This window comes from Nerophis lumbriciformis, linkage group LG37, assembly GCF_033978685.3.
Source record: "Nerophis lumbriciformis linkage group LG37, RoL_Nlum_v2.1, whole genome shotgun sequence".
Classification (NCBI taxonomy): Eukaryota; Metazoa; Chordata; class Actinopteri; order Syngnathiformes; family Syngnathidae; genus Nerophis; species Nerophis lumbriciformis.
The window spans coordinates 9,957,501-9,974,797 of NC_084584.2; the positions used below are offsets into that span (position 1 = coordinate 9,957,501).

The 17,297-nt window shown below is 39.3% G+C and overlaps 1 protein-coding gene across 1 annotated transcript in view; it reads right to left on the reverse strand.

The window, feature by feature from the left end:
* The window catches only part of atp9b (ATPase phospholipid transporting 9B), a 123,088-nt gene that overhangs the window by 99,479 nt on the left and 6,312 nt on the right, over positions 1 to 17,297 (reverse strand). Inside the window, exon 2 of the mRNA XM_061931452.1 lies at positions 15,123 to 15,299. Coding sequence (XP_061787436.1) covers positions 15,123 to 15,299 — 177 coding nt within the window. The remainder of the gene's footprint in view (positions 1 to 15,122; positions 15,300 to 17,297) is intronic.

Here is a 17,297-nt window from a genome sequence, read left to right on the forward strand (position 1 = left end):
TGTGAATAACATAAATACAGTCTATTATACAACATTATTCACATGTGAATAATATAAATAGTCTATTATACAGATTTATTCACATGTGAATAATATAAATACAGTCTATTATACAGCATTATTCACATGTGAATGACATAAATACAGTCTATTATACAGCATTATTCACATGTGAATGACATAAATACAGTCTATTATACAGCATTATTCACATGTGAATAACATAAATACAGTCTATTATACAGCATTATTCACATGTGAATAACATAAATACAGTCTATTATACAGCATTATTCACATGTGAATAATATAAATACAGTCTATTATACAGCATTATTCACATGTGAATAATATAAATACAGTCTATTATACATCATTATTCACATGTGAATAATATAAATACAGTTTATTATACAGCATTAGTCACATGTGAATAACAAATAGTCTATTAAGCAGCATTATACACATGTGGATAACATAAATACAGTCTATTATACAGCATTAGTCACATGTGAATAACATACATACAGTCTATTATACAGCATTATTCACATGTGAATAACATAAATACAGTCTATTATACAGCATTATTCACATGTGAATAACATAAATACAGTCTATTATACAGCATTATTCACATGTGAATAATATAAATACAGTCTATTATACAGCATTATTCACATGTGAATAATATAAATACAGTCTATTATACAGCATTATTCACATGTGAATAATATAAATACAGTTTATTATACAGCATTAGTCACATGTGAATAACAAATAGTCTATTAAGCAGCATTATACACATGTGGATAACATAAATACAGTCTATTATACAGCATTAGTCACATGTGAATAACATACATACAGTCTATTATACAGCATTATTCACATGTGAATAATATAAATACAGTCTATTATACAGCATTATTCACATGTGAATAACATAAATACAGTCTATTATACAGCATTATTCACATGTGAATAACATAAATACAGTCTATTATACAGAATTATTCACATGTGAATAACATAAATACAGTCTATTATACAGCATTATTCACATGTGAATAATATAAATACAGTCTATTATACAGCATTATTCACATGTGAATAATATAAATACAGTCTATTATAAAGCATTATTCACATGTGAATAATATAAATACAGTCTATTATACAGCATTATTCACATGTGAATAACATAAATACAGTCTATTATACAGCATTATTCACATGTGAATAACATAAATACAGTCTATTATACAGCATTATTCACATGTGAATAACATAAATACAGTCTATTATACAGCATTAGTCACATGTGAATAACATAAATACAGTCTATTATACAGCATTATTCACATGGAATAATATACATAAATAGTCTATTATACAGATTTATTCACATGTGAATAATATAAATACAGTCTATTATACAGCATTATTCACATGTGAATAACATATATACAGTCTATTATACAGCATTATTCACTTGTAAATAACACAGTCTATTATACAGCATTATAAATGTGTGAATCATATAAATACAGTCTATTATACAGCATTAGTCACATGTGAATAACAAATACAGTCTATTAAGCAGCATTATTCACATGTGGATAACATAAATACAGTCTATTATACAGCATTATTCACATGTGAATAATATAAATACAGTCTATTATACAGCATTATTCACATGTGAATAACATAAATACAGTCTATTATACAGCATTAGTCACATGTGAATAACATAAATACAGTCTATTATACAGCATTATTCACATGTGAATAATATAAATACATTCTATTATACAGCATTATTCACCGTGTGAATAATATAAATACAGTCTATTATACAGCATTATTCACAGGTGAATAACATAAATACAGTCTATTATACAGCATTAGTCACATGTGAATAACATAAATACAGTCTATTATACAGCATTATTCACATGTGAATAATATAAATACATTCTAGAATACAGCATTCTTCACATGTGAATAACATAAATACAGTCTATTATACAGCATTTTTCACATGTGAATAATATAAATACAGTCTATTATACAGCATTATTCACATGTGAATAACATAAATACAGTCTATTATACAGCATTTTTCACATGTGAATAATATAAATACAGTCTATTATACAGCATTATTCACATGTGAATAACATAAATACAGTCTATTATACAGCATTATTCACATGTGAATAATATAAATACAGTCTATTATACAGCATTAGTCACATGTGAATAACAAATACAGTCTATTATACAGCATTATTCACTTGTGAATAATATAGTCTATTATACAGATTTATTCACATGTGAATAATATAAATACAGTCTATTATACAGCATTATTCACATGTGAATAACATAAATACAGTCTATTATACAGCATTATTCACATGTGAATAACATAAATACAGTCTATTATACAGCATTATTCACATGTGAATAACTTAAATATAGTCTATTATACAGCATTATTCACATGTGAATAATATAAATACAGTCTATTATACAGCATTATTCAGATGTGAATAGTATAAATACAGTCTATTATACATTTAAGTACAGTCAAAATGGAACATATGCATTATACAGTCGATGGCTGTCGGTATGAAGGACAAGGTAATGAACGTGTATTTCTCCTATATTTTAACATTGGCATTGGAATGTTAAATGTTAAATGAAACAAATAATACAAATAAATAGTACTCTGTCAGCAAAATTATATCAGTTGTATAAAATGTTTAACAAACACATGTACAGGGATATTTCACATGTCTTTACTGTGTATATATTTGAACAGTGTTTATGTTGTGTAAAGAACACTTGATATTTCAAGGAAGCTCATTTTGTATTTGCGATTGTTTATAGCGTCAGGCGAAATAAGTGCTCAACTTCAGCCTAAACCCTTTCGGTCTGTAACATTGTCAATTTATGAATGTACAACTGTTTGTTTATTGTTCTTGACCACTAACCGAAAAAATAAAAAAATAAACTAAACTAAATTCTATAAGCCTATAGGCCAACAGTTTGGATACATCTTCTCATTCAATGGGTTTTCTTTATGTTCATGACTATTTACATTGTAGATTGTACTTATGTACAAAATATGTTCAAAATAGCCACCCTTTGCTCTGATTACTGCTTTGCACACTCTTGGCATTCTCTCCATGAGCTTCAAGCACACATATGAAGTGAAAACCCTTTCAGGTGACCACCTCTTGAAGCTCATTTAAGCTGTTAACTGTTTTGTCAAAAAAACTAAATTATTGAGCTAACAAAACACAGTTTATAAAGGTCAAATATTTTCAAGTCGTTGCTGATGTTTAAAATATCATTTATTTTATATTTTGGGTTTTTGAGGTTTTTCTTATTAGCTGAGGATTTAAACAAAGCTAAACGTTTGTTTTTAAGAAGATTGAAAATGACTCTTTACTATTCTTATATTTTTAAGGCTTTTTATTATGTTTATGTGCATCTACTGTCTACTGCATCTAAAATATTTCCAGAAAACTACTCATGTTAAGTGTTTGTTTCAATAAAACCACTTGACATGCACATTTTGGGTTTGACTTGGTCTAAATCAGGGGTCTCAAACTCAATTTATCTAGGGGCCACTGGCCGCAAGAAAAGATTTCTTAAAAAAAATCCAACATGCACTTTTTAATGAATTCACCTTCTTTGAATGGCTTTCCTGCCCTAGCAACCATCTCACTCACCATGTAGCTAGCTTTGACTGCTGCATCGCTCTTTTCGCTTGCTTTCTTGACGAAATCTTGTTGCCTCAGTAGACTGGTTTTAAAATTTGCAACCCGGTTCACTCTCTCATCTCCCTGGTATTTTGCATACTCCTCAGCATGTCTAGTTGTATAATGACGTTTCAAATTGTATTCCTTGTGCACCGCAACTTTCTCTGTATCAACTACAGAAAAGAGCTATAAGGATTATTCATAAAGTAGATTACTTAGAACACACTAACAACTTATTTATTAATTCGGGTTTATTGAAATTACAGGAGCTAGTAAAGTTACAGACATTATGTGTCATGTTCAAGGCTAAAAGTAAAACATTACCAGCAAATTTACAAAAAATGTTTGTCATCACTTCTGAGAATGAAGATCATAGAAGAAAAGGTCATTTCCAACATCAGTATTCAAGGACAACTTTAAAACAAATGTGCATATCAGTGGTGGGGGTTAAACTATGGAATTCTCTTTACAATGAAATAAAAGATTGTAAAAATATATTCCAATTGAAAAAAATATATAAAGACAGAACAATAAGATCGTATGGACAGCCATAAGTGTTTAGATTTTGCTTTATATTTATTATTTTACTTGTTTTTTGCCTGGTTTTGTATTTGTTTTGTATCATCCCGTGAGGTGTATATTACTTCTTTTGTTTTTTTTGTTCGGTTTGTACATCATGAAGTTTTGCACTTCTTGTGTTTTTTGTGTGTTTTTTTGTTTGTTTTCGTTATATTTGGATGTAATTGTTGGTTTATATGATATCATTAAGTAAGACTACGTATTATGTTGAAGGGGGCAGAAAAATATAAGATTTTTCTTCATGCTGCTCCTTCTCAGGCATTGCTGTGTAAATGTATAATTGAATAATTGAGGTATAATTGTCTATCGATCAAAGATGCACATCAATGAAGGAGATAAATAAAAATGAAATGAAATAAGACACGTCGGGGTGCCCCTGTGCTCAACAAAGAAATATTGCATCAAAAATCGTCTCTGTCTGGAGCCAACGGGAGGAGGGTGGTGGTGTTGGGGCTCGCCATGAAGTTTACAGTTACGGTAGCACAATTAGCCCCGAACGTGCTAAGATCACCACTAACGTGTTACACGTCTGATTCGCCCAGTGACTCTCTGTCGGAGTATCAGCACTGGGGTCCAGTGCACCACACTTTTGTATTGTCGCTCGCTCCTTCGGCGGAGGGCTTTGGAAGCTACCGGACCGCTCGTCTTCCCCACCCGGACTGTTTACAGCGGGGGCGGGAGCGAGCAGGCGGGCGAGCGAGGGAGGCAGGGAGGGAGGGAGGGAGGAAGAGCGTGTGCGGGTGTCGTGGAAAAGCGGCAAAATGTTTCTCTGCTTGCATCACGCAAGTGACATCAATGCCTACTTGCCAACCTTGAGACCTCCGAATTCGGGAGATGGAGGGGAGGGGGTTTTTGTAGCCCGAAAGAGTTAGGGCTGCAAAGGATTCTGGGTATTTGTTCTGTTGTGTTTATGTTGTGTTTAGGTGCGGATGTTCTCCCGGAATGTATTTGTCATTCTTGTTTGGTGTGAGTTCACAATGTGGCGCATATTTGTAACAGTGTTAAAAAATGAATAAAATATGACCACCCTCAGTGTGACATGTATGGCTGTTCCTCAAGTATGTCTTGCAATAACTTGGGTATGTCTGCAGATGTCTCTTACAACATGTGTCTGGGCCGGCATGTTGTTAGTATGGAGAAAAAGATGATGTGGTGACAGTTTCTAAAGGACACTAAAGGCAGTGCCATCACGGCATGCCCTTGATATTGTCGAGAGCCATATACTACACCGTGATTGGTAGATTCATTCGGCTACGCACACAACGCTGTCAAGCGCCATTCATTTAAAATTTGCGGGCCGCATAAACATTAAACTTTCATATTAAGGTGGGGGCCGCAAAATAACGTCTAGCGGACCGCAATTGGCCCGCGGGCCGCATGTTTGAGACCCGTGGTCTAAATTGTCTTTCGGGAAAAAAATATCACAATATTCAGCCAAAATATATGAGTTTTGGTCCATATCGCCCAGCCCTACGATAAAGCGTGCCGCACAACATTCCTGATGTTACTTGCACGTCTGCTTGCGCTAATTCAGTTTCAAGGGCTCCTTTTGACAAACTATTCATCAATAAGCTCTTTTTTTTCCTATTTTCAGAGGGCCCGGAGGTGAAAAGGTTAGCGTTTTGCCGGGGAGGAAATGTCCATGGCTCAATTTGACCAAAACCGTGAGCTGACCGTGGCTAACACGCACGCGGCGGGACCGACGAGATTGATTTATTACAGTGGGACAAACAAACAAAAAAAATGTTTAAAACAAAATTATTGAGCTAAAAACACACTTTTTAAAAAGGTCAAATATTTTCAAGTTGCTGCTGATGTTAAAAATATTATTTATTTTATATTTAGTTCTTTTGTGTTTTTCTTATTAGCTTGAAGATTTAATCAAAACTAAATGTTTGTTTGTAAGATTTTCTATTCTTATAGTATTTTTAAGGCTTTTTATTATGTTAATGTGCATCTGCTGTCTACATCTAAAATATTTCCCGAAAACTACTCATGTTAAGTGTTTGTTTCAATAAAACCACTTGACACGCATATTTTGGGTTTGACTTTGTCTAAATTCTCCTTCCGGAAAAAAATATCGCAATATTCAGCCAAAATATATGAGTTTTGGTCCATATCGCCCAGCCCTACTGTCAGAATAATTGTATATAAATTATCACACAACTTGTTTGCTTGCAGTTCAGCTTGCCCTGCGGCCCGTGGTTACTATCCATTTGTGTTCACAAAGCTGTCTTTGATCTCATCAAGCTAAAGGCGGACAGCTTGTAAATATCCACTGTGTGCGATGGAATGCGCCGTAGAGGCGTCGGTTTCTCGGATCTGGACAGCCACGGGGAAGGGCCTTATCAGGACACGAAATCTACGAGCAAGGAGGGGGCAAACCTGACGCTGCTCCAAGCACCTTTTGTTTTAACTGTTTATGACCCAGTGCAGCGGCTGCATAATGGGACCCCTCTCCTTAGAAGCAGCTATGTAATCAGGGAATGCCCAAATAAATGGGGAGGCGTGGAACTTTTTCCTCAGCGTGTGGTTTGACACTGTACGAGGGTGCAGGTCCACGCGCTCTCCTCATGAGCTAAATTGAATCCTGTCTCTGTTTGATTCCTTGCTTCTTGTCTTGCTTAATAGATAGTTCGTTGTTTGAACCTGACAACTACGATAAAGCGCGTTGCACATCATTCCTGATGTCACTTGCACGTCTGCTTGCGCTAGTTCAGTTTCAAGGGCTCCTTTTGACAAACTATTCATCAATAAGCTCTTTTTCTCCTATTTTCCGAGGGCCCGGAGGTGAAAAGGTTAGCCTTTTGCCGGGGAGGAAATGTCCACGGCTCAATTTGACCAAAACACGCTCCGTGTTGTCATCTCAAGACGGCGTTTAGCGTGAGCTGACCGTGGCCGACGAGATTGATTTATTACAGCGGGGCAAACAAAAGTGAGCAAAGTTTGACTTTGCCTCCACCTGCTAATGATGACAGCGAGGCTTATCCAGAGCATGAAATACAAACAGCGTGTGGGAGCGCGTGCGAGATACGGGGGCTAACGTGGCACCTGTGGGGTACGTGTCGGTGTGTGTTGTCATGGTGAGCGACTTGGCTTTTCCACCTTTTAAGCGAGTTGGCAAAAACAAAACAAAAAAAAACGTGCATAAATCAACTTCGGCGGCTACAACTTTGGCGTTGTTTGCGTTGGCGCGCTCTGCCTCGGCGCGCTGCGCCGCGTGTCCAGATTCATAACAGAGATTATTTGAGCAAATGAATGCTATTCAAATAGCGCTCCATTTGAACAGTCGGGGCTTATTCCGAGTGAATTATTTGCCTTTTATAATCCCGCGGAAAACACACACAAAATTACTGTGAAAGCATCAAACTGGTCAGCTGTGAAAAATCCAATTTGTTCATTAGCGAGGGGGGGTGTGTGAGGGGAGCGATCGATACGCCGCCGCGGCTGGAGACGCGCCGCTAACGACAAACTAAACGGTCTTTAAAACTCCTCGTGTTTGCGCATGGCGGTGCCGTGTTTGCTGGCGCCAGACGCACCTCGCCGAGCCAGAGCGCTGAAGCATCTTTGGGGGTCAAAACGCTCGCTGGATGGAGTCTCGCCTCTGACCATGCGCATCGGGCGACGGGAGACCGAAAAATAAATAAAAGGAAAAAAAGCGCGACCTTATCCTCGCTTTGCTCTTCACTTGTGGAAATCGGAACTGATCAGGGTACTGTGTAACGCAGAACTGGGCAAATATTTTGACTCGGGGGCCACATTCAGAGAAAAAAATTGTCTGGGGGGCCTATGCGTGTATAAACGATATATATATATATACATTTATCTTTAAACATCTGCACACAGTATGTGAGTTTGGGTCCCTTTTTTTCAGGAACACTAATACCAAAAGTCACAATTAAAAAAAAGTACCAATGATTGGTGAAATTATTCTCTGCATTTGACCCATTACCCTTGTTCACCCCCTGGGAGGTGAGGGGAGCAGTGAGCAGCAGCGGTGGCCACGCCCGGGAATCATTTTTGGTGATTCAATCCCCAATTCCAACCATTAATGCTGAGTGGCAAGCAGGGAGGTAATGGCTCCCATTTTTATAGTCTTTGGTATGACTCGGCCGGGGTTTGAACTCACAACCTACCCATCTCAGGGCGGACACTCTAACGACTAGGCCACTGAGTAGGTAATGTCGGATAGAGTTCTAAAAACAGACCACCTACCAAAAAAAACAAATGGAATTTGTAGTTTTTTACTGAATGGGACACCCATAATGTACATGAAAATAAAGAAAGTGGGACTTATAATATTAACTATGAACATCAGCTCCAAAACTGGACAGATCAGCTTTCAGGAAAAGAGCGCGGATGAGGGTATGTCTACAGAATATATTACCGTATTTTCCGCACCATAAGCCGCCCTGGGTTATAAGCCGCGCCTTCAATGAACGGCATATTTCAAAACTTTGTCCACCTATAAGCCGCCCCGTGTTATAAGCCGCATCTAACTGCGCTAAAGGGAATGTCAAAAAAACAGTCAGATAGGTCAGTCAAACTTTAATAATATATTAAAAACCAGCGTGATGTGGGCGCGCATGGAGTCGTATATCAACATGGACGGAGCTGCGTGAAAAAAGCCACCCGGCCTCTTCGCGTAAACTTCCCTTAACCACTCGCTCATCTTTTCTTCATCCATCCATCCCTTCGAGTTAGCTTTTATGATGACGCCGGCTGGAAAGGTCTCTTTTGGCAAGGTCTTCCTTTTGAATATCACCATGGGTGGAAGTTTCTGGCCATTAGCATGGCAAGCTAGAACCACAGTGAAGGATGACTTCTCATTCCCTGTGGTGCGAATATTCACCGTACGTGCTCCCGTTGTATCCACAGTGCGGTTCACAGGAATATCAAAAGTCAGTGGAACCTCGTCCATGTTGATAATGTTCTCTGGCCGGATCTTTTTTTCAGCTATCTTGTTTTTACAATATGCACGGAAAGTAGCCAGCTTTTCTTGAAAGTCTTTAGGCAGTTGCTGTGAAATAGTAGTCCGTGTGCGGATGGAGAGATTGCGTCTTTTCATGAACCGGAAACCTGTCGCTTAGTAGGAGCCATTTTGTGGTCTTTACAGATGTAAACACACAAAGGAAATGAAACGTAATATCCGCGCGCTTCTTCTTCTTCTACGGGGGCGGGTGGTTGCTTACAGTAGAAGAAGAAGCGCTTCCTCTTCTATGGGGGCGGGTGCTTACCTTGGCGGTTGCTTGCGTAGAAGAAGAAGCGCTTCCTCTTCTACGGGGAAAAAAGATGGCGGCTGTTTACCGTAGTTGCGAGACCTAAACTTTATGAAAATGAATCTTAATATTAATCCATATATAAAGCGCACCGGGTTATAAGCCGCACTGTCAGCTTTTGAGTACATTTGTGGTTTTTAGGTGCGGCTAATAGTGCGGAAAATACGGTAATTGATGAAAATTGGGCTGTCTGCACTCTCAAAGTGCATGTTGTTGCCAAATGTATTTCATATGCTGTAAACCTAGTTCAGAGTTGTTAGTTTCCTTTAATGCCAAACAAACACATACCAATCGTTGGTTAGAAGGCGATCGCCGAATTCGTCCTCGCTTTCTCCCGTGTCGCTGGCTGTCGTGTCGGTTTCGCTTGCATACGGTTCAAACCGATATGGCTCAATAGCTTCAGTTTCTTCTTCAATTTCGTTTTCGCTACCTGCCTCCACACTACAACCATCCGTTTCAATACATGCGTAATCTGTTGAATCGCTTAAGCCGCTGAAATCCGAGTCTGAATCCGAGCTAATGTCGCTATAGCTGGCTGTTCTATGCGCCATGTTTGTTTGTGTTGGCATCACTATGTGACGTCACAGGAAAATGGACGGGTGTTTATAACGATGGTTAAAATCAGGCACTTTGAAGCTTTTTTTAGGGATATTGCGTGATGGGTAAAATTTTGAAAAAAACTTCGAAAAATAAAATAAGCCACTGGGAACTGATTTTTAATGGTTTTAACCATTCTGAAATTGTGATAATGTTCCCCTTTAAAATGACGTAAATATTAAAATGTTATTATAAAAGTTACTACATACTTACATCATGTATATACAACCTTAATGGAGGTGTCTGGATGTTTTGTAGGAGCTTTATAGGCAGAATAGAGCAGCTCCATTATAAGCAGACTTTTGATCGCATTATTTAGAATGCATTAAAAAAAACACATCCATCGTCATGTCTTTAATGATTGTGAACGATACATATTCCTTATTTTTACACCTTTATTTTAAGAGCTTATTGTTAAATGTTCAATGTGATTTTACAATTGTGTTTACATTGAGTGTTTTCCATGCTTGTGTTGACATTTCCTTTCCTTTCTGCCTCGATAGCTGAAGGATTATAATCAGAGGAAGGTTACATTTGTAATAAAAATAAAAATTGTTTCCATGTAATATAATTTTTCTCCTGCTCCATATTTTCCATAGGTGATAAAAAAATATCTATAATTATCGTTATAAAACACTCATGTCGTGATACAGTCTCCGGCTGTGGACCACAAATGGCCCCCGGTCCAGACTATGCACACCCCTGGTTTAATGGATGACAGAGTGGCTAAAAGAAGTGAAATAAATCCAAATAGTCCATAAAAAAATAAATAAATAAGTACTTTTATCTTTAAAGGATATAAAACATATAGGGAAACTTGTATACTTGCTGAGGCAATGGATTTTAATATGATGCAATAATTACATAAATAAATACATATTTAAATAATTACTTAAATATACATGTAATAATATATTATATTTGAAATTAAATATAAATGTGTTATAAATGTGTCATGGTTTATTTTATGTAAAAAAAAAATATTTTTAATTATTTCATTATCTAATTATTTTGCCATTGAATTATGGATTGATTTCATGAGGTAATTAATTATTTCATGCTTTATATGAAAAATGTATTTATTCGTAGAATTAAGTTTTGTGTCAGCGCTTTGTGAATGTATTTTATCCGTCAAACTCAGTGGGCGGGGCTAACAGGAATCTGGTCCAATGATTGCTTTGCTTTGACAGCCCGGAACTTTGGGAAGTCTTTCACAACGTGGCGGCTAACGAGGATATACTCGTACATTTTGGGGAGTTGGCGGGAGATATTCTAGACCTTGCGCTGACCCACAGCATGTCGCACTTCGAGTTGAAGTTGTCGTAATCAATCAATCTGTCATGACTTGGTCCTGGGGTTTAGTTTTTCTAGAAGGCAACGGAAAGTTGGCTCGGGCGAGACGGGAATGTGAGAACATATTTATTTAATTTTATCAAAAAAAAGTACAAACGAAAAGCGCGCACAGTGGCGGAGAAACAACTTGGCTATGAAAACAAATACTTGCACAAAGGCAGAAACTATAAACAACAACAAAAACACTAACTGTGGCATTAATAAACAAAACTTACTTGGCATGGACAAAAGGAGCAGCGTGAACGATGGACATGAAAAAAGTGTCAGAAATGTGCAGAGCATAAATGTGGGATGTCACCAGAACGACAAACTGAAAACAATGAACTTAAATACTACAGACATGATTAACGAAAACAGGTGCGTGACTCAAAACGTGAAACAGGTGCGTGACGTGACAGGTGAAAACTAATGGGTTGCTATGGTGACAAAAAAGAGTGCACAATGAGTCCAAACGTGGAACAGCTGAAACTAATGGGTAATCATGGAAACAAGACAAGGGAGTGAAAGCCAGAAACTAAAGAGTCCAATAACTAAACAAAACATGACTAAAACAAAACATGATTACACAGACATGACACAATCAAAGTTTGTTTTATGTAGCCCTTAATCATAAGTGTCTCAAAGGGCTGCACAAGCCACAACGAATAAATATAATATTAATATAATAAATTCATTAAGTGCTGCCACACATGTTCATGAAATGAATAAATTGAGAAATAATTAATTAATCATGAAATATATAAAATCAAGAAATTATTAAATATTGAAATAATTTAATTATTAAATAAATATACTTTTCAATTATTATTTTTTTTAAGTATGACACATGTATTTAATTACAATCACAATTAATTAATGACACATTTAAATAATTATTTAAATATTTATTTCATTTTGTCTCATTTGACCCTCCAAAAGAGGAGGCGGACATTTCAGTGGCTGCCAAAGTAAGCACATGACCATAGAATATATACAAAACCCAAAACCAGTGAAGTTGTCACGTTGTGTAATTTGTAAATACAAACAGAATACAATTATTTGAAAACCATTTTCAACCTATATTCAATTGAATAGCCTGCAAAGACAAGATACTTAACGTTCACACTGAGAAACTTCATTTTTTTTGCGAATAATCATGAACTTAGAATTTAATGGCAGCAACACATTGCAAACAAGTTGTCACAGGGGCATTTTTACCAGTGTGTTACATGGCCTTTCCTTTTAACAACACTCAGTAAAGCAGGGGTCTCAAACTCAATTTACCTGGGGGCTACTGGATGCAGAAACTGGGTGAGGCTGGGCCACAAGAAAAGAGTTCTTAAAAAAATCTAACATGCACTTTTTAATGAATTCACCTTCTTTGAATAACTATCCCGCCCTAGCAACATACTTGCCAACCCTCCCAATTTTTCCGGGAGACTCCCGAATTTCAGTGCCCCTCCCGACAATCTCCCGGGGCAACCATTCTCCCGAATTTGTCCCTATGTTCACCCGGACAACAAAAATAAGGGCGTGCTGCCTTTAACGTCATCTACAACCTGTCGTCGCGTGCGCTTATTCACCATATAAACAGCGTCACATGTTGTATGCGGCTTCTGCAGGCACACGTAAGTGACTGCAAGACATACTTGGTCATCAGCCATACAGGTCACACTGAGGGTGGCCGTATAAACAACTTTAACACTGTTACAAATATGCGCCACACTGTGAACCCACATCAAACAAGAATGACAAACACATTTCGGGAGAACATCCGCACCCTAACACAACATAAACACAACAGGACAAATACCCAGAATACCTTGCAGCCCTAACTCTTCCGGGCTACAAAATACATCCTCGCTACCACCAACCCCCGCGCCCCCCAACCCCGCCCACCTCAACCGACGCACAGAGAGGGGGGCCGGGGGGTTCATGTGTGGGGGGCAGGGTTGGGGGGGCGGTGTTTGGTGGTAGCGGGGGTGTATATTGTAGCCCGGAAGAGTTAGGGCTGCAAGGGATTCTGGGTATTTGTTCTGTTGTGTTTATGTTGTGTTACGGTGCGGATGTTCTCCCGAAATGTGTTTGTCATTCTTGTTTGGTGTGGGTTCACAGTGTGGCGCATATTTGTAACAGTGTTGAAGTTGTTTATATGGCCACCCTCAGTGTATGGCTGTTAACCAAGTATGCCTTGCAGTCACTTACGTGTGTGTACAGAAGTCAAATTCAACATGTGACTGGCCTGGCACGCTGTTTGTACAGGTTGTAGAGGGTGCTAAAGGCAGTGCCATCACGGTACGCCCTTAATATTGTTGTTTAGGTGAAAATCGGCAGACATTCGAGAGAATGGTTGCCCTGTAATTCGGGAGGGTTGGCAAGTATGACGCTGTCAAGCGGCATTCATATAAAACTCGCGGGCCGGACTAACATTACATTTTCATATTAAGGTGCGGGCCGCAAAATAACGTCTCGCGGGCCGCAATTGGCTCGCGGGCCTCGTGTCTGAGACCCCTGCAGTAAAGGTTTGGGAACTGAGGAGACACTGATGTCCCTTTTTGATGCAGTACCGCCTGAGGGATCGAAGGTCCGTAATATCATCGCTTATGTTCAGTGATTTCTCCAGATTCTCTGAACCTTTTGATGATATTACGGAGCGTAGATGGTGAAATCCTTAAATTCCTTGCAATAGCTGGTTGAGAAATGTTGTTCTTAAACAATTTGCTCAGGCATTAGTTGACAAAGTGGTGACCCTCGCCCCATCCTTGTTTGTGAATGACTGAGCATTTCGTGGAAGCTGCTTTTTTACCCAATCATGGCACCCACCTGTTCCCAATTAGCCTGTTTACCTGTGGGATGTTCCAAATAAGTGTTTGATGAGAGCATTCCTCAACTTTCTCAGTCTTTTTTGCCACTTGTGCCAGCTTTTTCGAAACATGTTGCAGGCGTGGCGCAGTGGAAGAGTGGCCGTGCGCAACCTGAGGGTCCCTGGTTCAATCCCCACCTAGTACCAACCTCGTCATGTCCGTTGTGTCCTGAGCAAGACACTTCACCCTTGCTCCTGATGGATGCTGGTTAGCGCCTTGCATGGCAGCTCCCTCCATCAGTGTGTGAATGTGTGTGTGAATGGGTAAATGTGGAAGTAGTGTCAAAGCGCTTTGAGTACCTTGAAGGTAGAAAAGCGCTATACAAGTACAACCCATTTATTTATTATTTATTTATTATCAAATTCCAAATGAACTAATATTTGCAAAAAATAACAAAGTTTTCCAGTTCCAACGTTAGGTATGTTGTCTTTGCAGTCTATTCAATTGAATATTATTATTATTATTATTTATTATTATTAGCCTTTATTTAACCAGGTAAAATCCCATTGAGATCAAAGATCTCTTTTCCAAGGGAGACCTGGAAAAGATATAAGTTGAAAATGATTTGCGATTCATTGTATTATGTTTTTTTTTACCATTTACACAACGTGCCAACTTCACTGGTTTTGGGTTTTGTAGAATATAATAGAACTCTTGTCAAATACACAAAGCACACAACACTTTTGAAATACCTGCAGCACAACACTCTCCATCCCCCCAGGAGGAACCACCCGACGCCTCTGCTGCGTGGGCGGCTGGCTCTGGCCCGCGGCAGCGTCTGGTAGTCGCTCTCGTCGTTCTCAAAGCCTTCCTCGGACATCATTAGAGGCATCTCGTCCAGGTTGGAGGGCTCATCGTCCAGGGAGAATCTGGAAGCAGTGTACAGTCCGTGTCACCTTAAAATGCATGTTTTCCTCAGGCCTACAAAATAAAAGTGCCACTTGGTAAAAAAAAACAAAAAAAAATACCCGTCAGGCAATGAAACTTGAGTCTTTGTCAAGCATCAGTGGTGTCTTTGTCAACCCGGGAATCAGTAAAACTTTCTTTGAGTCTTTGTCAACTGGTTAGTCGGTGAGCCTTGCATCCATGAATCCGTGGAACTCAAGTTTTTCCCAGGCACACGTGAGTCAGTGAAACTGGAGTCTTCGTCAACCATTCACTCAGTGAAATTTGAGATTTTATCAACCCATGAGTCAGTGAAACCCGAGTCTTTGTCAAACAGCCATGAGTCAATCAAACTTGAGTCTTTGTTGAGCACACACGAGTCAGTGAAACTTGAGTCTACATTATTGACGTGTGAGTCAGTGAAACTCGAGTCTTTGTCAACCTGTCAGTCAGTGAAACTCGCGTCTTCGTCAACTTGTCAGTCAGTGAAACTCGCGTCTTCGTCAACATGTCAGTCAGTGAAACTCGCGTCTTCGTCAACCTGTCAGTCAGTGAAACTCGCGTCTTCGTCAACAGGTCAGTCAGTGAAACTCGCGTCTTCGTCAACAGGTCAGTCAGTGAAACTCGCGTCTTCGTCAACCTGTCAGTCAGTGAAACCCGCGTCTCGTCAACTTGTCAGTCAGTGAAACTCGCGTCTTCGACAACATGTCAGTCAGTGAAACTCGCGTCTTCGTCAACCTGTCAGTCGGTGAAACTCGCGTCTTCGTCAACATGTCAGTCAGTGAAACTTGCGTCTTCGTCAACATGTCAGTCGGTGAAACTCGCGTCTTCGTCAACATGTCAGTCAATGAAACTCGCGTCTTCGTCAACCTGTCAGTCAGTGAAACTCGCGTCTTCGTCAACATGTCAGTCAGTGAAACCCGCGTCTCGTCAACTTGTCAGTCAGTGAAACTCGCGTCTTCGTCAACATGTCAGTCAGTGAAACTCGCGTCTTCGTCAACCTGTCAGTCAGTGAAACTCGCGTCTTTGTCAACCTGTCAGTCAGTGAAACTCGCGTCTTGGTCAACCTGTCAGTCAATGAAACTCGCGTCTTCGTCAACCTGTCAGTCAGTGAAACTCGCGTCTTCGTCAACAGGTCAGTCAGTGAAACTCGCGTCTTCGTCAACCTGTCAGTCAGTGAAACTCGCGTCTTCGTCAACTTGTCAGTCAGTGAAACTCGCGTCTTCGTCAACCTGTCAGTCGGTGAAACTCGTGTCTTCGTCAACCTGTCAGTCAGTGAAACTCGCGTCTTTGTCAACATGTCAGTCAGTGAAACTCGAGTCGTCGTTAACATGTCAGTCAGTGAAACTCGCGTCTTCGTCAACATGTCAGTCGATGAAACTCGAGTGTTCATTATGGACTTGTGTGTCAGTGAAACCGATTGTTTGCCAAGCACCCATCTATCAGTGAAACTCAAGTTTTTTTTTTAAATGCACACGAGTCAGTAAGACTTGAGTCTTTGTCCAGCGCCTGTGAGTCCCGGTTCAGCTCTTGTCCTGGACGTCCTCGGGTGGTGCGGGTGTAACTGACACTGTGAGCGTGTTCAGAAATGCGCAAAGCAGAGTCATCATTGTGTTTAGGCAAAACAAGATGGCGGCAAGCCGCTCGCTGAAGGGGGGGGGGGTTACCCACATATGCGGTCCTCCCAAGGTTTCTCATAGTCATTCACATCGACGTCCCACTGGGGTGAGTTTTTCCTTGCCCTTATGTGGGCTTTGTACCGAGGATGTCGTTGTGGCTTGTGCAGCCCTTTGAGACACTTGTGATTTAGGGCTATATAAATAAATATTGATTGCAAACATTGAATACGGTACTTTAAAAAAAAAACTTCAAATACCTGGCAGATGCAGTTGAGAGATGTTAAATAAAAGAGCGCAGTGTGTGCTTTTAAAAGGCGGGGCCTGTTGCCTAGTGACGTCATTGAGGGTTTCAACGGAGCTGTG